This window comes from Leopardus geoffroyi, chromosome A2 (assembly GCF_018350155.1).
Source record: "Leopardus geoffroyi isolate Oge1 chromosome A2, O.geoffroyi_Oge1_pat1.0, whole genome shotgun sequence".
Classification (NCBI taxonomy): domain Eukaryota; kingdom Metazoa; phylum Chordata; class Mammalia; order Carnivora; family Felidae; genus Leopardus; species Leopardus geoffroyi.
Window position 1 is genome coordinate 16,460,862 of NC_059331.1, and position 24,456 is coordinate 16,485,317.

The 24,456-nt window shown below is 50.0% G+C and overlaps 2 protein-coding genes across 5 annotated transcripts in view; one reads left to right on the forward strand and one right to left on the reverse strand.

The window, feature by feature from the left end:
* The window catches only part of CCDC12 (coiled-coil domain containing 12), a 54,068-nt gene extending 32,646 nt beyond the window's left edge, over nt 1-21,422 (reverse strand). The window contains exon 1 of the mRNA XM_045492680.1: nt 21,286-21,422. Coding sequence (XP_045348636.1) covers nt 21,286-21,381 — 96 coding nt within the window. The 5' untranslated portion in view covers nt 21,382-21,422. The remainder of the gene's footprint in view (nt 1-21,285) is intronic.
* A 2,422-nt stretch (nt 21,423-23,844) lies between these two features.
* Nucleotides 23,845-24,456, forward strand: part of NBEAL2 (neurobeachin like 2) — a 29,757-nt gene continuing 29,145 nt past the window's right edge. For all 4 annotated transcript variants that reach the window (XM_045492681.1, XM_045492684.1, XM_045492685.1 and 1 more), the window contains exon 1: nt 23,845-24,114. In XM_045492681.1, the coding sequence (XP_045348637.1) occupies nt 24,064-24,114 (51 nt within the window). In that variant the 5' untranslated portion in view covers nt 23,845-24,063. The remainder of the gene's footprint in view (nt 24,115-24,456) is intronic.

Below are 24,456 nucleotides of genomic sequence, written 5' to 3' on the forward strand. Positions count from 1 at the left end.
GACTTTGGAAACTGTGTGGTCTTGGATAGAATTCGCACACAGTGCAGTTCATCTGGCAGGCATGGCCACAGACTACAGGCTCTTAAGTAAAGGCAACTCTGCTTCTCCCTGAGAAAAGTCTCAGCCCGGCCAACTCCCAAATCCACGTGCCGGTCTAGTGGCCTCATTTCTTCATTCAACTATTTTCAGAGTGTCTCTGAGCCTTGTCCTCTGTGAACAGAAAGGTGAGGAAGACATGACTGCTGCCCTCAGGCGGACGGGGGCAGATGAAAGGGGAAGGAGACAGGTGAATGGATAGTCATCACACGGCGTGAGCGCTGTGACTTCCTGGGTGACTAACAGCTGACAAGATGAAACCTGAACTCACCTGCAAGAAGCGTGAGCTGTCCGTGGAGGGCAGGGGCATGAGGGGAACTGGAAGGAGCAGGTGTGCTAAGCCTGAGCCCCGTCTCTGTGGAGAGGAGGGAGACATCCAAGGTGCACTGGGGCTGCGGGAAGGAGGCGCCAGCATGGACGCTTGCCCCAGGGGCTACAGACATTAGCCCGCGGGGACTGAGAAGCCAGGAAAAGCCAGAGGACAGGCAGGGGGTAGCAACAATGTGACTACAGAGTGTGATTTATAAAGAGCACAAAGAAAGGACCAGAAAGGAAAGGGCGAGGGTCACCGGGTGAAGCCACTGAAAACCGAGTCGGATATGGGTCAAGAGAGCCACTTTCTCATCCCCAGGGTGGCAGAGGGGAGCTGCCTGGGAGTCTGTGTGGAGGGGCAGCCCGTTCCACCTGCACAGTGCACTGCCCACACAGCTATCCACGTCTCCCTCTCACACGCACATAGGGCCTCTGGCCCCACAACTTCCCTGGGATCAGGTATGGTCACCCCCTCCATGCAGCGAGGTTTGGAACAACTAAAGGACTTACTCAATGGTTCGCATTTAATAAAAGATAGGTCAGCACTAAAACTGAGGTTTTCTGATTGCATCATGCTTCCAAAACTTTCAAAATAAGGCTTGGGTGTGTGTTCTGCGTAACAGCCAGAGAAGTGTGACCATGTCCATTCTTACCAAATGAGAAAAGAAAGAAAACCACAAACTGTTAGGGCTGCAAAGGCCTCAGATAACATCAGGTACAGGATGAACCAGATCCAGTGGCCCACGGAACCTGTTATAGTTATAAATAGAACCTACCAAGTCACAATCTTCCTGGTAAGACCTGGAAGTCTGAATGCTCCCAGAGCCTGCCCACTCCCGGGTCACACTTCTGCCACATGGTCCACCGGAAGAGCCTCCAAGTCAGACCCCATCCCTCCTCTCAGAGAGGCTGACCGAGGAGAGGAAGTGAGTGGTAGGAGGCCGCCCCAAGCTGCAGTGACCAGGGTGGGCGCTGGACAGAGCAGGCAGGATGAGGAGCAGTACAGACAAAGCTCTCATACAACATAAACATCCTGAGGGCAGCAGGAGGTCCAGGTGAAACGTGCAGGACGAGAAGGTCAAGAGCTAGGCCTGGACCACAGTCTCCTGCCTTCAAGCTGACCGGGCTGTCTACACCATCAGGTTGCCTGCAGCCATGGAGGAAGGAGAACGGACCCTGAGTTCCCAGGTCACTCTACGGGCCGCCCAGTGCCTGTGCCCCCGCCTTACGTGGGAAGGCTCTACCTAAGCCTGGGCAAAACAGAGCCAGCTGCACAGTACAGAGGCTGAGAGCGCCCTACACTCACTTTCCGAGCTAGGAAGGGGGCAGGGGGCAGCAGCACAGACTTCCCTTTGGCAGCAGCTGCAACAGGACTGCAGGGCTGCGGCCGAGCCCGCGGCCGAGTCTAGTACAGAGGCAGGTAGGCAGGTAGGGGAGCCACTTTTTGCGAGAACTGCTGGGCTTCTTTTTGCCTGCATACCTCCAAGACTGGCTCTTGTTTTTTAAACAAACAAAATAGATTTCTGTTGCTTGCAACTAAGTACCCGGGCTACACGTGACCCTTTATAGCAATAACCTAACAGTAAAGTATGTGCAGGACTTTCAGGTCTCAAAATTGTCTTAGGTCCCACAGCTCATTGGATCCACGGGGAGACCTTGGGAGGTAAGCAGCATAAAGGTTCTGACGCCCACTTTGCAAATGGAGAAGCCGGGCGCAGGATGTCGGGTGTTCTGTGTACTTGGCCCCAGCACCCCCTCCCCCCAGCCAAGTCCATCACAAAGGCCAACGGCTGACGCAAGCAAGGCACTCAGCTGGCCTGGGGTCTGCCTCCCCATCCCTCCATCCCAACAGGGAGCTGAGCGTGCAAGGTACACAGCCCCAACACGAGCAGGTTGGAAAAGCAAATTCCTTGCACGTCAATTCCCAAGCAAGTCAGCACTTTACAGAGCGACAAAGTGTGCTGAGGCTTCTGGGCGACTAGAAGCTATTTTAACCTCTGATCAGCTGCTTCTCCAAGTGTCACAGTCTGGGGAGAAGTAAAGGTAAGGCAGCTGTCTTCTCTCTGGTGTGATTCAGAAGTGATAAAATCCTAATTGAAACCAAATTTAAACTATTACTCAGAACTGGCACATTTTTTTGTGGGCGGAAATACTGCTTAAAGGAGGTCTTTTAATCCTCACCTATACATATTTCCTCGAGAAGCCAAGAGTACTTTTTTAAGCCATGTGCTGGGCTGAGGGGCTGAGAAGGCAGAAGCACACGAGGAAGCAGCTGGGAGCTGACCGGCTTGCCGTGAACTTGGGCGATCACTAGCTTTGCGGGGCTGCACCTTCCTCGGCTGCGGAGAGCTGATAACGAGAGTCGACACGGTGTGAGGAGCCCTGTGCTGTGGCCCACATGGAGTAGGTCCTCAGTGAGGAGGCGCCAACCACGGTGATGACGGTGGAGCCCCAGCACAAGGCCTGTGCCCTCAAAGCGTGAGGCCCACGACATCCCACCCCCCTGCCCAGCCATGTCCACTCCCCTCACCCCACTGCCGAAAAGGGTCACAGAACAGATCCCCCCGCATGCATGCCTCTTTCCTTCCCTCAGGTCACCCAGAGCGGCCGCCAGCATCACCCAGTGGGCGACCAAGCTCTTGCCCTTGGGCTGACCAGTTCAGAAGGGCAGACCCTACGTGCACGCAGAGAATGTGAGTCCAAGCCAGAAGAGACCAGCCACAGTGTGCAGGGAACCGGGGGAGGCAGGCGGTTTCCACACAGGGTCTTCCCAAATTTGGACCACATCCACACCTGCCAGCGCTGCCCCACCCCTCCTCTTCTTCCATGCCTCCCCATAGCTGTCATCCTCCATGCCCTACGCTCGATCCCTTCTCAGATGTTCTCTCAGCGCCTCGGCCAGGTCTCACTCCAGTTGGAGAGCTACACAGCCTGGGACACAGAGCCCAAATGGGGACAGCCCCATAAGCTAACCAAGGAGATCAAGTGGGGTCAGCACATTCACAGCGGGTTCAGAAGCTCTCTCCTCGGCACAGCGCACCGTGTATGGAGTACAAGTGCTCCCAGCCCACCCTCCAGGACTCTCGTGGCTCTGGGACACCCCTCCCCAATGTATAGCGCTGTGTTGTCTTATAATTTCTTTTTTTTTTTTTAGTTTTTTTTTTTAACGTTTATTTATTTTTGAGACAGAGCATGGACGGGGGAGGGTCAGAGACAGGGAGACACAGAATCTGAAACAGGTTCCAGGCTCTGAGCTGTCAGCACAGAGCCCGACGCGGGGCTCGAACTCACGGACCGCGAGATCATGACCTGAGCCGAAGTTGGCCGCTTAACCGACTGAGCCACCCAAGCGCCCCTATAATTTATTATTATTATTATTATTATTATTATTATTATTATTATTATATTGGTGGGACACAGGTCCAGTCTCCCCACGGGGTCCCCAGTCTGCCCTTGCTGACCTCAGTCCCCAAGCCCTACACAGGGCCTGGCACATAGCAGGCACTCAACAAGAAGAGTGATGCTGGCCGAGTGCACAAGGAGGGCTCAAAGGGCTCAGTGACCTACTCCTTGTCCCAGAGGGCCCAGTGTACACTCCCACTCCTGAACAGCGCTGGGCTCCTGGACCCCCGGACCCAGAGCAGGGAAAGTTCTCTCATCTGATGGCTTCCTCACCCAGGTAGCAAACACAGGTGCATTTTCTTTAGGATTCAATTACCCACTCCCCCCTCTACCTCCCCCCCCCCGCAAGAAATCTTGGGGCGCCTGGGTGGCTCAGTCGGTTAAGCGTCCGACTTCAGCTCAGGTCATGATCTCACAGTTCATGAGTTTGAGCCCCACATCAGGCTCTGTGCTGACAGCTCAGAGCCTGGAGCCTGACTGAGATTCTGTGTATCCCTCTCTCTACCCCTTGCCTGCTTGAGCTCGCTCGCTCTCTCTCTCTCTCTCTCTCTCTCTCTCTCTCTCAAAAGTAAATAAACATTAAAAAAATTAAAAAAAAAAAAATCTGGTGGTACCAGGCCCAGAACACAGTGTGGAGGCAGGAAGGAGGGGCTGTCCTTGAAAGGACAAATGTCTTCTGCTCCAGCCACTCACACTTTCTCCAGACAGAGCAGCTCTTTAGAAGCCTGAATGAAAACAGCCCTCGAGTGTGGATTTTTACTCCCCACGGGGCATCGTTACCACAGTGACCGTTTTTCCTCTTGGAATTCCTTCAAGAGTACAAGCCATTGCTTCCCTCCTAAACAAAACTGGGGAGAAGCCAGGCCACCAAGGGTTAAGGGAAGGGCCCTGAAGGAAGCAGGGCTAGACACATCTAAGCCACATCAAGCGCTGCAGTGGGGTCTCCTGAACCTCTACAGCCGCTTAGAAATGACAAGCCCCTCCCAGCTGCTGAGCGTGTGCGTAGCAGGGGAGTGTTGAGGGAACAGTGTGGGGGGGGGGCGGCTTGTGAGTATGGAGGAGCTGTGTGTGTGTAGTCTGGGGAGATACGGGTTGTGTGTAGGTGTGGGTTGGAGCTGGGGGTATAGAGGGAGTGGGGGTGTGGGGACTGGAGGGTGGGCAGGTATACTATATATGTGTATGCATACATGCACTGGGGGTGGCTTGGGAATCTCGGGGGGCATGTGGGGAAGTGTGTGGGTTGGGGAAGTGTTCCTCACTATCCCAACATGAAACACAGGCCACATCTTCCCCCTAAACAAGAATATGAATTGCATTTCAAATCAGAATTATAATACTTAGCACTACAGATCGACCACATCCTGGCCCAAATGTCCACAGGGGCCAAATGTTTTGTTTTGTGTCTTTTTTTACTTTTTTTTTTTTTTTAACATTTTTTTACTTTTGACAGTATGAGGGGGGCGGAGGGACAAGGAGACACAGAATCTGAACCAGGCTCCAGGCTGTGCGCAAGCTGTCAACACAGAGCCCGATGCGAGGCTCAAACCCATGAAACTGTGAGATTGTGACCTGAGCCGAAGTCGGACACTCAGCCGACTGAGCCACCTAGGCGGCCAATTTAAAGCACGCAGCCCAAGTCTGAAACAAGTGACCTAGAAGCAACTGTTTGAGGCAACTCCTATTTCTTTTCAGAACACCCCTGCTCAGTTGGTCCGGGGCATGGATGGCAGCGCCAAGCAGCTCTTGAGGAACTGGCTTGGCGGGTCCCTGCCCACCCTGCAAGTCCAGCCAGTCCTCTTTTGATGCACAAAGCCCAGAAGCCCAGGGAGCTCAGAGTCATGGGACACAGAGCACTCAGTAAGGTGCCATTCCGGGGGGGGCACTGGGAGATGTTAAGTAAGTTTAGGAGTGGTCACCGCCTACAAGGAGCTACCCGTCTACTGAGGAGCTGGCAGTAACTGGGACTAACATGCCAAAAAAAGAAAAAAAGCCACTACTACTAGCTACTGCTACTATTATAATCACCACAATTATTATCGAGATGTTGCGTGAGGTTAGCAGTATCATCAAGGATGCTGCGTGCCAACCATTCACAAGAAAATAGTCTTCTTTCTAAAAAACAAATGCCAAATAACGAATAGTGCTGAGTCACTGATATCCACGCTGGGGGAAAAAAAATCCTGACTCCTACCTCACGCCATGCAAAAACAAAGAAATTCCAAACGGACTGGAAATCTAAAGGTGAGGGGTGCCTGGACAGTCGGTCAGTTAAGCATCCGACTTCGGCTCAGGTCATGATCTCACGGTTCGTGGGTTCGAGCCCCGCATTGGGCTCTGTGCTGACAGCTCGGAGCCTGGAGCCTGCTTCAGATTCTGTGTCTTCGTCTCTTTCTCTGCCCCTCCCTGGCTCACACTCTGTCTCTCTCTCTCTCAAAAATAAATAAACATAAAAAAAAATTTTTTTAACTCTAAAGGTGAAAGGTAAAACAATAAAACTTCTAGAATATAGCATAAGAGAACATCATCATGACGTAGGAGTATACAACTACTGCATTTCCTTAAGCAGGCCATAGAACATATTCAGAAAAAAATTTTTTGATGAATTGGACTACATAAAAATAAAGAACGTCTTCCGTTCACCAAAGAAATCAATTAAAAGGATGAAAAGTCAGGGTGCCTGGTGGCTCAGTCAGTTAGGCATCCGACTCTTGGTTTCGGCTCAGGTCGTGATCTCACAGTCCTGAGATTGAGCCCCATCAGGCTCTGAGCTCTGCACTAGGCACGGAGCCTGCTTGGGATTCTCTCTCTCCCACTCTCTCTGTCCCTCCTCCGCTTGTGTGCTTGCTCTCACACACTTGTACATGTGCACATGCTCTCTCTTTCTCGCTCTCTCAAAACAAATAAATAAACTTAAAAAAAAAAGCATGAAAAGTCAAGGCCTAGACGAGGAGAAAATGCAATACATCTACAGAACAAAGGACTTACTCAGAACACGAATGAAGAACTAGAAATTAACAGGAAACAGTATCAGGCAACCCAATAAAAAAGGGGAAAAGGCAAAAGGCTTGAACAGGCACTCACTTAAACATATGAAAAGATGCTCAACTGTATTTGCGAATTTAAACCGTAAAGGGATACCACTACATCCCCACCAGCATGGCTAACATGAAAAAGACTAGCCGCTGGGAGTGTCAGAGAGGAATGCTCAGACACTGCTGGTGGGAGTGTGAAATGGCATAGCCACTGGGAAAGCTGCCTGGCAGTATCTAGCCATGACGAAGCACTTCTACTCCTAGGCATATACATACCCAGCAGACATATGTACACAAGTCCACCAAGACATTCACAAGACCGGGACTAACAGCACAGTCCATTATGGCTCCAGCCTCAAAACCTAGAGGACAGATCCCATGGGGTACATTCGAATAATGGAATACTGTACAGCGGTAAGAATGAACTGACACCACACCCAATGGCTCAGACACAACAATGAATGAAAGAAGTCAGACCCCAAAAGACTATGTACTTTATGACTCCCTTTGTATAAAGTTCGAAAGAAAAGCCAACCAACGGTGTTAAAAGTCCCAAACGATTAATCTTGGGGCGCAAGCACCCGGGCAGGGAGCAGGAGGGGAATTCTGGGAGGCTGCCATGTTTCTTGAGCTGAGTGACTGATTACATAATGTGCTCGTGTGGTGCAAAAAAAAAAAAAAAAATCACTGGGCTGATTTGTCTCCTTTTCTCTATGTACAGTACACTTCAATTAAAAGAGAATTTTTTTAATGCCACTACAGAGTTGTCAAAAATAGAAGTTAAGCCCATATATAAAAAAAAACACATTCCTAAAATCGAAAGAGAGGACAGTAAGAAGTCAGTCCCCAAAGAGAGGAGTACCTCAGGTCCCCGAAGCACACCCAGAGGACGGCTACCTGGAGGGAAGCACATGCCCTTCTGCCCTCCTGGCTCTAGGAAACAGGCAACAACAACTGAGGGATTCACCACCAAGGTCACAAAAATTCTTCTGTTGCAAAAAGCTAATGGAAAAATGAAAAACCAGCTTGAATTTCAAGATTCCTTTGCTTTTCAACCCTCTGTCCCCCATTTGTAGGCCTTGCAAACACCTGGTTACATCTTGTCACGCCACATGAGTCACTCAAAGGGAAAGCTGAGGCCCCAACAACGTGTCAGTCGCGTAGCAAGAAAGAGGGACCTCATCCTACGGCCTCCTGCCCAGGGCTGCTTCATGAGGCTGCCTCGGGTGACAGGTGAGCTAAACAGCGAAGGATCCAGAACAGCATGCATCTACCTCGAGAAGCCCTGCCCTCTCTCTGAGGGACACTTAGAGGCTCACCCCTAGCCCAGGCCAGTAGTGTCTCCCCAGAATATGAGACCAGTTTGCGGGAAGGTCTCCTCCACTTTGAGGCAGCCACTGCAGGGCCCTCCCTGCTCGGCTCCCAGGGGAAGCAGGCACCAGTTCCACGCCACGGGCAGAGCACCACAGAACTCGGCCAGGAGGCGGTGGGCTCCCCAGGGAGGTGACCAAGGTCAGAGGATCAGGGTGTGGGCCCTGTCTCGGTCTCTGCTGTCACATCTGTAAAATAAAGGGGTCCTCACTAGGGGTAAAATACAAGTGTAGCAGAAAGGACACATGCGCACACACCATCTCACTTCATCTTCATCCCGGGAGGCAGGAGTTACCATGGCGACTTCTGGCCAAAGACTCACAAAGCTCTGGAACATGAAGAGATTTATCTCTCCATTGATCTCAGGGTTGGCAGAGTAAGGTGGCAAAAAGCAATTGTTCCAACAACCCCCGGTGCAGGGGGCTGACTCAGGCACAGCATTCAGCTCCCCTGGGAGCAGCCCTCAGGGCCTGCCCACCTGCAGGGGAGGGGGTGGGGAAGGCTGCCCACACCACAACAGCGGGCCAGCCCAGAGAGCAAGGCCACAGGAGCACTGCCTCAGCCTGGTGCTGCCTCTCCTGGGAGATCAGGGAGTCTCACAGGTGAAGGCTGGCGTGGCCTCAAAGCAGAGGACAGGCCTAACCCACGGTGAGGCTGTGACCAGGACCCCCCTGGCACCTTCCCCTCCCGCATGCACTTCCCGGAAACAGCCGGATCAAAATCGCTTGCCCATCACCTTGTCGGGTCCAAACCCATTCTGGTCCTCACCTGGCTTCTCTCAGCCCCCCTGCCCCCATCTAAGTTTCCTCTGCCAGTGCCTCTGACATGCCTGTTCCCCCAGCCCTTGTCTCTGCTGGCTAAACCGGCACCTAGGGGACCTCCTCTAGCCCCAGGGCCCCAGATCCTATCCACACAGGCATCTCTCTGCAGTCCCGATGCCCGCTTGACAGGCTCTCTCCACCTAGATGGCTAATAGGCCCGATGTAGCCACGCCACACTCCTGATTCCCCTTCAAAACCACTCTCCCTGTACCTCTCACCTCAGGTACAGGTGCCGCCATCCCCCCAGCCAGCACAGCCCACCTGCCAGGATGTCCTGTGACCCTCACGGCTCGCCCAATGCAGCAGCCTCCTGCCTCCACACAGTCAGGACAGGGCCCAGCCCTCAGGTCTCCAATGGCTCCCCACTGCCCCTAGAGCCCAGCCCCTGTGGCCCCAGCCTGCCAGGGCCTCTCTACTCGAGTTCCTGCCCTACCTCCCCAACCCTTCACTGGATGCCTGCCACGCAGGGGTTCTTTCTGCCCCTCAAACAAGCCAAGCTAGTTCTCTGCTCAGTTTAGAATGTTCTTCCCTAGATCCTGGCATCCCATCCTTCCCCTGCAACCACCACCATCTCCAATCTCCCCCTCAGAGGGGTCTTCCTGTCTTACACACAGCCCCTCCACACACACACCACACACACACACACACACGCCCCGCCACTCACAGGTTCCTGACGCTATCTTCTCTGTTCACATGTATACTGTCTCCCACCCCTCCTAGAGAAGCCCCTTGAGGAAGAGAAGCAGTCTTATTCACAATCTGGATCCCCAGGCCTGGCACACAGCCAGTCCTCCATAAATACCTGTTTGATGGCTGACTGCAGAGTTCCTGCCATGAGGATGTGCAACTAATGCCCCAGGGAAAGGAGGTGTTCTCCTTCCTTTTGTCATGGGAGAATGTCAAGGAAGTGATCAAAGATTTGTAAAAAAAAAAAAAAAAAAAAAAAAAAAAAATGAATCATCTGGGGATCTTTAAAACTGCATGATTTCTAGGCTCCATACCAAGATCTCAACAGGAGATTTGGGGTGGAGCCAAAGAAAAGAATGCACCTTGTCTCCCCAGGTGATCCTGACGCACAGGTAGGTTTGAAAACCTCAGACTGATCTGACACCTTCATTTCACACATGACAAGTTAAGGCCCTCTGAAGGGATGACTCCATCCAAAGTTGCAACACTGGCTCATCAACAGGTGTCTGTGTCGAGAGTCCCAAACTTCCCACCCACAAGGTTCTCCCTGTCACTGGCTCCAAGATCTCAGGGTCTGAGCAGAGCTGGGGAAGAGAAGGTTGGTCCTCAGGAAGAATGGGGAACACACACACACCATCTTGGCTGTGGCTCTGCAAATCTACTTGCGTTAATCTAACACTTTGCACTAAACGTGAATTCCACTTCAAGGAAGGAGAGCTAGGCTGAGGAAAGCCGGGGGACCACCGAGATGCCCTCTTCACTTCCCTTAGAAACACCAGCTCTACCCACTGTCACCCAGCAGTGACACCCAGACTTCCTCACTTTGACAGGGTGGGTGAGAAAGGACACACATCCAACTTATAAAAGGCTCGTGGGTAAGACCTTGAACTAGCCACTTCATGGACCTCTTTCTCTGTTCTTCTAGCTACTTGATGAGGTCAGAAGCCATGTCTCGGTTTTACAGACAAGGCCAGGGAGGCTCAGAGTTTTAAAGATCCACTCTGGGTCCCAAAGATGTGTGGAACTGAGATTTAAATCAGATCCATCTGGGGGCACCTGGGTGGCTCACTCAGTTAAATGTCCAACTCTTGGTTTCAGCTCAAGGTCATGATCTCATGGTTCATTGAGTTGCAGCCCAGCATCAGGTTCTGTGCTGACAGTGCAGAGCCTGCTTAGGATTCTCTCCCTCTCTCTCTTACCCTCTCCTGCTCCCTTGAGCTCTCTCTCTCTTTCAAAATAAACAAACTTAAAAAAAAAAATCCATCTGGCTCCAAAAACTTAAAACAAACCAAACAAAACAATCCATCTGGCTCCAAAGCCCATGCTCTCCACTATACTACCCAGCGTCCACCAGGCAGCCTGATGGCAGTTTCTGTGTGTGATGGGAAGGAGACCCCATCCTGGGGGCTGCTTCTTCCCAAGCATCTGGGGGTGAGAAGCAGAGAGGGACACAGGGTCAGGGCTTCCTGGTCTACGGAACAGGGATAAACTGTTTTAAACCCACCTCAAAGGGCTGCTTGCGGATTGAGCAAATCAAGAGATCCCCTCACAAGCTGCCACGTAAATGTTATGACAGCCGATCTGCAAGAGGCTGTCAACATGGAGGCAGTGACTCTTCTATACCGGGCATGGGGATATGGCCACATGAGGTCAGGCCAGCGGCAACTTCCTGACGGATGAGCAGGACACAGACAAGTCTGACTCCTCACCTAGAACACTAGGCTCTTCTCCACCCCTACCCCACTCCACCCTACCCCACCCCACCCCTCACTGTCCCCCCACCAACAACTGCCAGCCCTTCCCTCCAGCTCCCCCTTCCACCCTCAGCCCACACTGGCCAAGACCCTCCCCGGTGCACCCAAGTCTGACATTATCAACGTGCTCCCCTCCACCTTGGCGCTGCTCTACTCTCCAGACTACCAGTCTCTTGAGCACATAACTCATAACTGTACCTCAATGAAATGTCAGCATTTAACTCCACCGGAGTTAATGCACACACAGAGAATAATGCACACAGAAATAAGCATCTGCTGCAGACAGCGGCCATGAAGACTGACAACCTCAAAGCCCTCTGCTGCAACTCTAGGCTCCCCGAAGCTGATCTCATGGTCATCTGGGTTTCCACTTACCCTCTCCTTCATAGCTCTCAATAAATAAGGAGTTCAGTCAGAGACACGGCCTCTTACGAGTTGGGCGAGAGGGAACAGGTCCTCCAGAGATGCACTGTCCAATAAGACAACCCTAAGTCAAGTGTGGCTGTTTAAATACAAATTAACTAAAAACGAGGGGGGCCTGGGTGGCTCAGTCATCCGACTTCAGCTCAGGTCATGATCTCACAGTTCATGAGTTGGAGCCCTGCATCGGGCTTTGCGCTGACAGCTTGGAGCCTGGAGCCTGCTTCAGATTCTGTGTCTCCTTCTCTCTCTCTGCCCCTCCCCTGCTCGCACTCTGTCTCTTAGAACTGAATAAATGTTAAAAAAAAAAAATTTTTTTTAATTAACTAAAAGCGAAAAAATTTAATGAAACATCCTGTTGGTCACATTTCAGGGGCCCAAGAGCCACATGTGGCTATGGCTAGGGTACCGGCCAGCACAGCTTCTGTGCAGAACACTGCTGTGGCCACACCAAGTCCTACTGCTCCGGTCCATAGAGCCGGGTGAGAGACAGGCACCACTGGGGAAGCTGCAAGCTGACAGCCAAAGCTTGCTCCTGAGCTCATGAGCAGCCCGAGGAGCTGGCCAGCCACACCACGAGACTCCCTGTCACGGGACGGAATGAGACAGTCCAATCCAGGCTAAATGCTCAGGAAAGCTGACAGCCAAGGGCAAGTGTTTGTGCCAAGTTGATGACCTTTAGGAGCCTCCACCTGACTGCTGAGAAAGACATGAGAGAAGGACGAAACGGCCTCACACTGCCCTGCTGGATAGCGCCACAGAGTTTCCTCTACACAGCTCTGAACTGTTCGCCTACTCACCCAGCTTGGAACTTCTGCGTGAGCGCCAAGAAATGAGGCTCAAGTACAATATAGAAATATGGGTGGCTGCCCTCCCAGCTAGAAGCCTGGGCTCCTGCAGAACTTGGCCACCAAAGCACCCAACAGCACTTTCAGACCTCACCCCTACTGCAATCACAGCCAAATGCTCGCTGTCAAACCCTCTGGAGCCTCCCTGACTGTCCCCACTGTTCCCCCCAACTGTTCCCCCCTCTGAGCTGCTCCCCTGGAATACTCCTTTCCAGCTACCTCAATATTCACTTCCCAGTCCCATCCTCCACGCCTTGGCCCAAATGCCACTATGCCTTCTCATGAAGCGTCCCCAGACCCAGCCTGGCTTTCCCAGAAATGACCCCCAGCAATACAGTCTAATAGCTTATGTTTTCTTCCCACCTATCAGCCTGGGCTGGCTGACCCACAGGCAGTCCTGCACCCTTGCATGGAATCCTCTTCTTGCAGGGGTTCTTGCATGCTGGAATCCAGAAGTCACTTATGCTCCTTAACCGTGGGCACCCTAGCATCTCTGAACCTCTTGACTGGCCCCCCCACCAATCAGCGGGCTAGCAAAGAAGTACTTTATAAGACTGCCAGCTGCACAACTATAGCTGAACTCTATAGCTGAATAACATGCGGAAACCTTACAACCCTGATCTTGTCTCCGTTTGTCACAATGTCAGGACTGGCTCTCCCCCATACTGTCACCAAACCAAGTTTATAGTCTGCTGCAGGGAGGGGAGGAAGCTAACACCATGAGGGGACATCAACCCCATGCAGGAAATCTTGATGCCTCCAGCAAAACCACGTGCCTACAGGTATCAGTGAGGGACCTGCCACTGAGTTGTAGGGGACCAGCAAGGAGCCATCCCCTTGGGGCAGACAGGTACTCTCCATCAGCAGGGGCAGGCTGAGAAACTCAGTTCTCGTCTTCACCTCAGACAACTGAGCTGCAAGTGGGGAGCCACTTCCACTCTGCAGGAGGGGACCCCCTGCTCCCTGTCTGCCCACAGCAGGCCAGCCTTACTTCCTTCCCAGACTCCCCACTCAGATGGCTCACAAGAAATGACTGTGGGCTGGAAAATTAACTCAAACTGGAGACCCTTGGCTGTCTTTCTCTCAGGCATTGACCCTAAGAGAAATATCACTTAAGAACTATAGATTAGGGGCGCCTGGGTGGCTGAGCGTCCGACTTCAGCTTAGGTCATGATCTCACGGTTTGTGGGTTCAAGCCCCGCATCAGGCTCTGTGCTGACAGCTGGGAGCCTGGAGCCTGTTTCGGATTCTGTGTCTCCCTCTCTCTCTGCTCCTCACCCGCTCATGCTCTCTCTCTCTCTCTCTCTCGCTCTCGCTCTCGCTCTCTCTCTCTCTCTCCCTCTCTGTCAAAAAAATAAACAGATATTAAAAAAAAAAGAACTGTAGATTAAATCTGACGCTAAAAGCACTCTTACAAAAAATAAATAAATAAAACTTAAAAACTTGTGCATCAAAGGACACTACCAAGAGAATGAAAAGACAACCCAAAGAATGGGAAAGAAATACCTGGAAATCCCGTATTTAATAACGGTTTAATACCCAGAATATATAAAGAATTCAACTACAGCTCAATAACAGAAAAGCAACCCAACTGAAAAATAGGCAAAGGATATGAATAGATATTTCTCCTAAGAACATATACAAATGGGAAATAAGCACATGATTAAATGTTCAACGGCACTTACCATCAGGGAAATGCAAATCAAAACCACAATGATATGCCACTTCACACCTACTAGGGTAACTATCATTTTTTTTTTTTTTTATTTTAGAGAGAGACACCCATGCAAGTGGGGGAGAGGGGCAGAGGAAAGAGAGAGAATCCCAAGCAGGCTCCACACTCAGCACGGAGCCCAACGTGGGGCTCGATCTCACGACCCTGGGATTATGACTTGAGCTGAATCAAGAGTCGGACACTCAACCGGGCTACCGGGCGCCCCTACAATTTTTTTTTTAAGGGAAAATAAGTGTCGGCAGGATGTAGGGAAATTGGAATCCTCAGGCACTGCTGGTGGTAGCGGAAAATGGTACAGCCACCATGGCAAACAGTTCGGTGGTTCCTCTAAAAGTTAAACATAGAATTACTATATGACCCAGCAATTCTACTCCTTAAGTATATATCCAAAAGAACTGAAAATGGGGACTCCAATAACACTTATAAACCAGTAAGTCCACCAACACGCCAATGCCGGCATTAGTCACAAAACCCAATAGGCATTCATCAGCAGACGAATGAATAAACATCCATTGCATGTGATACATCCACACAGTGGAATATTATGCAGCCTTAAAAAGGAATGGAATTCTCTTACATGCTAGAACATGGAAGAACCTTGAAAACTCATGCTTATGCTAAGGGAAACAAGCCAAACACAAAAGGACAAAGGTTCCACTTGTATGAGGTACTTAGACTGGGCAAATTCATCAGCTTTGAGGTTGCAAGGGGCTTAGGAGAGGGGAAGGGGGAAGAGTTACTACTGTTCTATGGGTGTCACATTTCTGTTTGGTGTGATATGAAAAAGTTTTGGAATCAGTGGTGGTGGTGGTACAACACTGTGAATATACTAATATCACTGAAAAATGTTTAAATGGCAAGTTTTAGGTTATATGTAGTTTACCATTAAGAGAGAGAGAGAGAACTGTGGCAAATAAGGCTATACCCATCCTCACCAGGGGAAAGGAGGGCCAGAAATCAGGATCCAGAGGGGATTAAGACCTGTGTATAAGAGCAGCCTGGACTTAGGACCTGTGCTCTTTTTCCAGTGTTGTGGTTTTTTGTTTTTGTTTTAAGCATGTAACTCACAAAACCAAAAGGTATCAGGAAGTATACAATGAAGTTTTTCAAGCCACCCCTACCTTGCATCTGGGCAACCAGTCCAAGTCAGGGCATAGAAAGAGTCACCACATGTTCTTGTGGCCTCTCCTAACCTTAACACTCACTTGGGATACCTCCTAGCTACGTGACCTTGGCAAACTACCTCACATTTATCAGCCTCAGTGCTTCCACCTATAAATTAACCCTCTTCCTTTCTTCTCAGGGTGGTCATCCAGACCTAGATGATAAAGCAGGCAACAGGCACCGTTACCATGTTAAAGTTGAAAACACTGCTGTCTTTAGTAAAGGAAATCAAACCATTAGGAGCTACAGAGAAAAACAGGCACAGTATGTACTCTCCATCTCCCTTCTTTCCTTTTCTCCGTAGCACCTTCTCTGTCCAACACTACATGTTGCCTGACCATCTGTCTCGCCAGCTAAACACAAGCTTCTTGGGGCAAAGACTTCTATCCGTTTTGTTCACTGTTGTACCTCCAGGGTCTAAATTACTGGCGCGCAGTAGGCACTCGGTGCACGTCTGTTGAAGGAATGAATTACAAGCTCCAATAGCCCATTCTGAACCAAGCCAAACCACATTTCATCACCTGGCACTGATCCACCATTGACACCACAGCCCGCAAACTAAAGAGTCAACAAAATATTCTAACTCCCCCTTTGCAAGAAAAGGACTAGAGAGGGTAGAAAAATCAGGAGCTCCTGGATAGGAAAGATGCACCAGGAAAGGAAAAGGCTTCCCAATGGAGTCAAGAATGTAGCCTCACAGTAACTCTTCCTTAAAAAGAATGGAAGGAAACTCCAAAAGCCAGTGAACTCTCAATTCCAAGATAGAAGCCATGTGATTTCCGACTGCACATTTTTTAGAAATGAGTTCACAGCTAAGAACCTTCTGAGGCCAGAACTGTGAAGATTAAACCCAACTGAAGTAGCAATCCGTACACTAACAAATTGGATAATCTAGATGAAATGAACAAATTCCTAGAGATACACAATGTACCTAAACTGACTCATGAAAAAATTTAAAAATTTGAAAACATCTATATATCTATACATAGAAAAAAATCTGAATACATCTATATGTATCTAATAAGGAAACTGAATAAGTAATCAAAAACTTCCCAACAAAGAAAAGCCCTGAGCCAGATTGCTTTACTGGTGAATTCTACCAAACATTTAAAGAAATAACACCAATCCTTTTTCAAACTCTTCCAGAAAATTGAAGAGGAGGGAATACTTCCTAACTCATTCTAGGAGTTCAGCATTACACTAATTCCAAAGCCAAAAACACTACAAGAAAAACTACAAACTCATATCCCTCATGAACACCGATGCAAAAATCCTCAACAAAATACAGCAAACTGAATCCAGCAATGATAAAGGACCAAGGGGAATTTGCTTACTCCTGCGATGCAAAAATGGTTCAACATACAAAAACCAATTAATGCAATACAATAATAAGAATGAAGGGAAAAAACTGCATGATCATTTCAACTGATAAAGAAAAGCATTTGACAAAATTCAACTCTCCTTCATGATAAAAACACCCAACAAACTAGGAACAGAAGGAAACTTCCTCAACATGATAAAAGCCATATTTGAAAAACCCACAGTGAATGTCACACTTGACGTTAAAAGACTGAAAGATTTTCCCCTTTGATAAGGAACAAAATAAGGATGACTGCTTTCACAACTTCTAGCCAACATAACACTTAAAGTTCTAGCCAGGGCAATCAGGCAAGAAATAGAAATAAAAGCCATCCAAACTGGAATAGAAGCAAAACCGTCTCTGTTCACATACGATAGATTTGTATATGCAGAAAAGTCTAGAGTCCACGAAAAAAGAGCTGTTAAAATAGCAAACAAATTCAGCAAAGTTCCAGGATGTTGATTTTGTAAATCAACAGACAAACATCAGTTGCATTTCTACATACACTGGCAATGTACAATCTGAACAGGAAATTAAGAAAACAATCCCATTTATAATAGCACCAAAAAGAATAAAATCCTTAGGAATAAATTTAACCAAAGAGCTAAAGACTTGTACAATGAACACTAAAGGACACTGCTGAAAAAAATTAAAGACTTAAAATGGAAAGACATCCCATGCTCATGGATTGGAAGACTTAGTATCGCTAGGATGGCAACGCTTCCCAAAATCATCGACAGATTCAGTGCAATCCCTATCAAAATCTCAACGGTGTTTTTTGCATAAACTGAAAAAATCCATTCTAAAATTCATACGGAATCTCAAGGGATCCCAAAAGCCAAAACAATCCTGAAAGAGAACTAAGTCAGAGGACACACACTTCCTGATCTCAAAACTTACTACAAGCTATAGTAATCAAAACAGTGTGGTACTGGCAAAATGACAGATGTATAAACCAATAAAACAGAACAGAGAGCCCCTAAATAAGGTTATTCAACAAGGGTGCCAAGGCCACTCAACAGGGAAAGGACAGTCTTTTCAACAAATGATACTGAGAAAGCTGGATATTCACATGCAAAAGACCGTTATTAGACACTGCATAATACTATACATAAAAATTAACTTGGAATGGATCAAAGACCTAAATGTAAGAGCTACTACTATAAAACTCTTAAAAGAAAATAATGGGGGGAAAGCTTTAGGATTTTGGATTTGACAATGGTTCGTTTGGTATGAAAAGCAGGATCAACAAAAGAAAATTGGACTTTATCAAAATTAAAAACTCTGTGTATCAAAGGACACTACTGGGAAAGTGAAAAGACAAGTTTGGAAATGGGAGAAAATATTTGTGAATCCCAGATCTGATAAAGGGTTAATATGCAGAATATACTAAGAACTTGTACAATTCAACCACAAAAACCAATTAAAAAATGGGCAAAGAGGGGTGCCTGGGTGGCTCAGTCGGTTAAATGTCCGACTTCAGCTCAGGTCATGATCTCGCAGTCCGTGAGTTCAAGCCCCGCATCGGGCTCTGTGCTGACAGCTCAGAGCCTGGAGCCTGTTTCGGATTCTGTGTCTCCCTCTCTCTCTGACCCTCCCCTGTTCATGCTCTGACTCTCTCTGTCTCAAAAATAAACAAATGTTAAAAAAAAAAAATTTTTAAAAAGAAAATGGGCAAAGAACCTGAATAGACATTCTCCAAAAAAGATATACAAATGGCCACAGGCACATGAGAAGATGCCCAACATCACTCATCATTACAGAAATGCAAATCAAAACTACAATGTGATACCATTTCACGCCCACTAGGATGGCTACAATCAACAAAACAGAACATAACAAGTGTTGATGAGGATGTGGAAAAATTGAAATCCATGTGCTGCTGGAAATGTAAACTGAGTGGCTGCTATAGAAAATATGGCAGGCAGTTCCTTAAAACATAATCCAAAATTTCCAATTCTGGGTACATACCCAAAAGAACTGAAAAAACAGAAGCACAAACAGATTATTTGTACATTCATTACCCACAACGGCCAAAAGTTAGAAGCAACCCCAAATGAATGGATAAACAAAATGTGGTATGTGTACAAAGTAATACTGAGGTTTAGATACGAATGAAATTTCACACATGCTACAACACGGACAAACCTTAAAAACATTACGCTGAGTGAAATAAGCTAGTCATAAAAAGTCAAATAGTATATGATTCTACTTATGTAAGATACCTGAAGTAGTCAAATTCATAGAATGGTGGTTGTCAGCGGCTGGGGTGAGAAGGGAATGGGAAGTTATTGTTTAATGGGTACAGAGTTTATATCTGGGATGATTAAAAAGGTCTGGACATCATGGTAGAGTTACATACCGTTATGAGCATATTTCAAATAGTAAATTTTATGTTATGTGTATTCTACCACAATAAAAAATTTTTGAGAAAAAATAGCAATCAGGACATATTTTCAGCCCATTGAGAGAATTCCACTTTTTTTTTTAGGTTTATTTATTTATTTATTTAGACCATGAGCTGGGGAGGATCAGAGAGAGAGAGAGAGAATCCCAAGCAGACCCTGTGCTGTCAGCGCAGAGCCCAACATGGGGCTTGATGCCAAAAATGGTGAGATCATGATGTGAGCCGAAACCAAGAGTTGGTTGACTGAGCCACCCAGGCACCCTGAGAATCCTTCTTTAAAACCAGTGCTCCTGGGCACCCTTCCCATGGCAATGGGCCCTGAAGATGCTACGTTGTCCTTTGTATTCTGACCTCAAGTCCAGCCCCAGTAATCTGGGCCCTAAATACAACCCAACAGCACAGGTTGGCTACCCACTGAGAGGCTGAGGCTTGAGCTTCCCTAGGTCAGGCAGTTTTTGAGCACAGCGATCTGACACGGCCGACAAGTTGCCAACAAAAGCAGAAGCCAATCTGGCTAGTTTTCACTCTCTATTACTTCCCCTTGTACTTTCCCTTAGGATACCAGACCGCCCTGTAGAAAGGAAACAGGGGCCAGATTGGCCAGTCTGATTCTTTAAAGTTGGAAAGTCGAGTCCCTGTTTTCCCCCATCCCTTGAAGGTCTAGATATTTTCCATCCTTTGTACTTTGTAGAATTGAGAGAGGAGTTTTTGCTCATCCAAGGAGAGCAGAACTGACAACCTCCCCGCTCTGTGGTCTCTAGTGCTCTTTCATATAGATGAACCTGTCAGATCTCAAAATAACCCAGCAAGAATTAATATAGAGGGGTTGCTATCCTCCACTGCAGACATGAAGAAACAGGCTCAAGAAGCGGCTCCTGGGTGGCTCAGTCAGTTAAGCATCCAACTCTTTGTTTCAGTTCAGGTCACAATCTCATGGTTTTGTGAGTTAGAGCCCCACATCCAGCTCCACGCTGATAGTGTGGAGCCTGTCTGAGATTCTCTCTCTCCCTCTCTCTCTCTGCCCCTCCCCCTCTCACTCTCTCTCAAAAATAAATAAACTTTAAAAAAATTAAAAAGAAGCAGGATCAAGGAGATGAAGCCATTTGTCCCAAGTCCCACGACCCCAAGTGACAGGGACAGGGTTATGAACTTCGCACAGGTAATGAACTTCAGAGTTCTCCTTCTTCCTGATTACTAAGAAAGATCAAGAAAGTGGAAATGTAATCGGACTATTTTGGTGTCAAACAAAAGCAAAGAAGAGGCTTCCAAGTTTGGCCACTAATAGGACTAGGAGATCCATCCCCAGAGAAGTAGCCTGGGAAGTGTTCTCCCCTTTCCCTGAGGTGCACCATGACCAAGAAATTGGGGTTTTCTTTTTAGACTTTGTACTCATCGACTCCAGCTCAACGCCCAGAGCACAGTCTCGTACTGCCGTGCCCAAGGCGCGCTGGTGGGCAGGCGTCTGCCAAATTCAGTGAATTTCACCAGAGATGGAAGGCCGGCTGGGTCGTGGGGAAACGGATGATTCAGGGCGCTCATACGCGAAAAAAAAAATCACACCTAATCCAACGAGCATCTCCAACTTAGAAGTTGCCCAGGAGACCCACGCGGGAAACACCAGACAGTAGTGAAGACCGTAGCGCGCTCTCCACTGCCCGCCCCACCCCCGCGCATGCGCGACCACAGCATCAGCGCCAAGAGTCCCAGGCAGTTAGCACAGACTTGGTAGGCGGGCTACGACTCCTCGCGCATGCTCCAGACGGGCGCGCATGCGCGGCCTTAGCAGCTGCCTTTTCTTACTCTCCTGTCCTCTCGTCCCTGTTCTGGATCCCAACGCTGACTACCTCATCCACGGCCCTCACTCCGCATTCCTCACCTTGCGCCCGGTTTTTTCCCGTAGGGCTTTCAGCCGTTCCTTTCGCCGCAACGCCTCTTCCTCTAGCCGGCCCACACCAGCCGCAGTAGCGGCCATGTTACCCGCCCGCCTCTTCCCTGGTCCCGCAATGCGCAGGCCCAGGGAGTAGATGAACCTCTGGTGGCCAATCCAGGGACGGGAATGGGAGAACAGGAAGTCTCGAAAGCCAATCAATACCGAGTTGCTATAGGAGGGCCCGCCCTATCTTTCCCCGCAACTCGCTTCGCCTGTTGGGGGAGGGCACGGCAAAGAGAAAGGTTGTAAGGCTCGATTCGTCCAATGCCCATCAGTGAGAAAGTAGCAAGTGGAATCAGACCTGAGTGAAGGAGGATAGAGCGCGTCGATCGCTTGGCTTTTGGCTAAGCATGCGCAAACCCCAGCGCGCTCCGTATCGGCCACTTGTAATGTGCTGACCCTCCGTATCCACTTGTCCTGATTCTTCAAGGCCCGAATACCTTCAAAGAAGTCTTCCCTGACTCTCCACTCCCATCCTAGTTTAATAAGAGATCTGCCTCTTCCTTCCTCTGCTGCTATCAAGTGGCTCCTGATGCACTTGTTCATGCGCTTCTGTGTCTACTACTCTCAGGACTCTCAGCTCCTGCGCAGTGGCCATTTCCTCGGCCTCAAGGATGATCCCCTCCCACCTCCAAGCACCCTGAAGCAGCAAAGTACTCAGGGTCAGACTACCCAACCTGGCCCAGTGGGCCCCAGGAACCTCCTGAGCTTAGTTCCTGAGAACTAAGCTGAGAGTTGGTTTGGCCTTGACTACAAGTGGCCAAGAGGTGCACTGCTCCCCAGCAGGAGCCGCCAGGGTCTTTCCTGCATTAACCAGAATGCCCTGACACCAGGAGACCACTTTGGCTGAAGTCAAGACCCTTTTTTTTTTTTTAACGTTTATTCATTTTTGAGGGAGAATCTGAGGACAAGCAGGGGCGGGGCTGAGAGAGAGGGAGACACAGAATCCAAAGCAGGCTTCAGCCTCTGAGCTGCCAGCACAGAGCCTGATGCAGGGCTCAAACCCATGAACTGTAAGATCATGACCTGAGCCAAAGTTGGGCACTTAACCGACTGAGCCACACAGGTGCCTCTGAAGTCAAGATCTTCTGATAGGATGTCAAGGTCCCGAAAGCCACACAGAGGCCATGCCCCCACACCCCCCACCCCGCCAACACATACCACGACTTGTCTCAGCAAAGCTGTTTCCTGCTTGGGGCCTCCCTTCCCAGGCTGGTAGCAGGTGAATGCCCACTCCTCCCAGTTCCCCTCAAAGGCTCCTGTGCCACAAGACCTCTGTTCAGTCCCTCCAAAACAACCCTTGACCTCACTAGCCTTTTGGTGCCCTGTTCCCCTGCATCAGGAGGGGTGACTTGACAGAACCTCATTCACAGGTAGTGAGTGCTCAGGAAATGTCAGCTCAGAGGTAGGATGGACAGAGCAGGAAAAAAGCCAGAGTGGAAGGGCTGCCTAAGAAGCCAGGAGGACAGAAAAGGATGGGAATGGAGACAGTCTGTCTTCTCTTGGCCACTCAAGGTCTAGGGGACTCCAGACTCCTAGAGTTCCTCTAGCTGATAGTACCTTTCTGAGCCTCACAAACTTCCCAACTCCAACACAGGGCCTGACCCCTGCCCAACACCAGGGGACCCCTCACCTCCAGGGCAGGCTGGTTTGGGGAGGAGAGAGGGGTCCAGTGGTGATGGTGGCAATGGCCCAGCAAAGAGTCAGTCAGGCCTCCATCCCTGTCCACGCTGTCCCTGGCTACCCAAGTGATTCTCATTTGGCTTATCTGGGCCTCAATTTCTCCATCTGTAAAACAGAGGCATGAGACATCCTCCTGCCTTCAACCTCTTGAGATTAAAGAAAACAAAAGATGTGACGCCAAGTACTGAGCACTGGAGTGGAGGATGCCTCCACTGGAATATCTAGGAGGATCCTTTGAAGAGGGGATCCGTGAGGACTGCCTAAATCTTCCAGGGATCTGCCTGACAGGTGGAGGGCACTGCTTTTCCGGAGGTATTTTGGGAATGCCCTGCTGCTTGCGCTCTGATTTTCCCCCATCCTGCTCCACAAACAGTAGAAGCAAAAACATTGCATATTTGGTCTCCCCCATGAAAGTGCTTAGAACAGCACCAGGCACGTGGTAAACACCACAAGTGTCATCGTGGCTGTTGTTACCATTATTTGTTGACGGAATCTGGCCATCTGAACGCATCCCGCAGTACCCCCCTCCCCCCCGCCCCGCCAGACCCTGTTCCTTGCACAAAAGGTGGCAATTCCAGCTAAGCGGGCTGCTCCGGGGGTGGATCTAGACTAAGGGCGAGTCTGGAAAACCTGACCCCGGCCCTCGTCAGGGAGACTCAGATTGGCCCTTTTCAAGGCACTGTTAGGGGATGGCTGCGGCTGCGAGCTGGGCTGCGGGGCGCCCTCCGGGGCCGCCCTGACCTCAAGCTCCTCCTCCCTCCGGGCTCCCCGCCCTTTGCACGGTCCCGGGAGAGGCGGGGCGGCGGTAGCGGCAGCTAAGTGCAGGAAGCCGGGCGGCGGCCGGCCGCGAGGAGGAGGAGCGTGCAGACTTAGGTGGCTCGGCGCGGCGGGGGCCAGTACTACTTCCCCGAGTAGTACCGCGCCGCTCCGCCCCGGAGTGACGCCCTCCGCCCATGGGCCTGGCCGAGGGCAACCGGCGGGCGGCGCGGAGGAGGCGGCGGCGGCAGGTGGCGCGCAGCAGTGCCGGAGCCGGGCCGGGCCATGGCCGCCTCGGAGCGGCTGTACGAGCTGTGGCTGCTCTACTATGCTCAGGTGAGCCCGCCCCACGCCGTCCCGCTGTGCCCCCAGCTCCGCGCGCCCCGCGCCTGCTGCACCTGCGCCCCGCGTTCCTGGGGCCGTGTAGATGAGCGCGCGCCGGGCGGACTTGGGCTCCGCACACACGTGTGCGCCGCCCCCCGCCCGCCGGTGCCTCCGGCACTTATACCTGGGGGATGACCCTCGCGGGCGTGCACCTCAACAGAGCCTCTGGGTTGGGTACCGCGCAGCCTCGGTCGTGCCTGATGAGGAGAGGGACCCGGATACAGACGGCTGGACACTTCCCCCCTTTTACAGATGGTGAAACTGAGGCCCGGAAAATAAACGAGAGACTGGGAG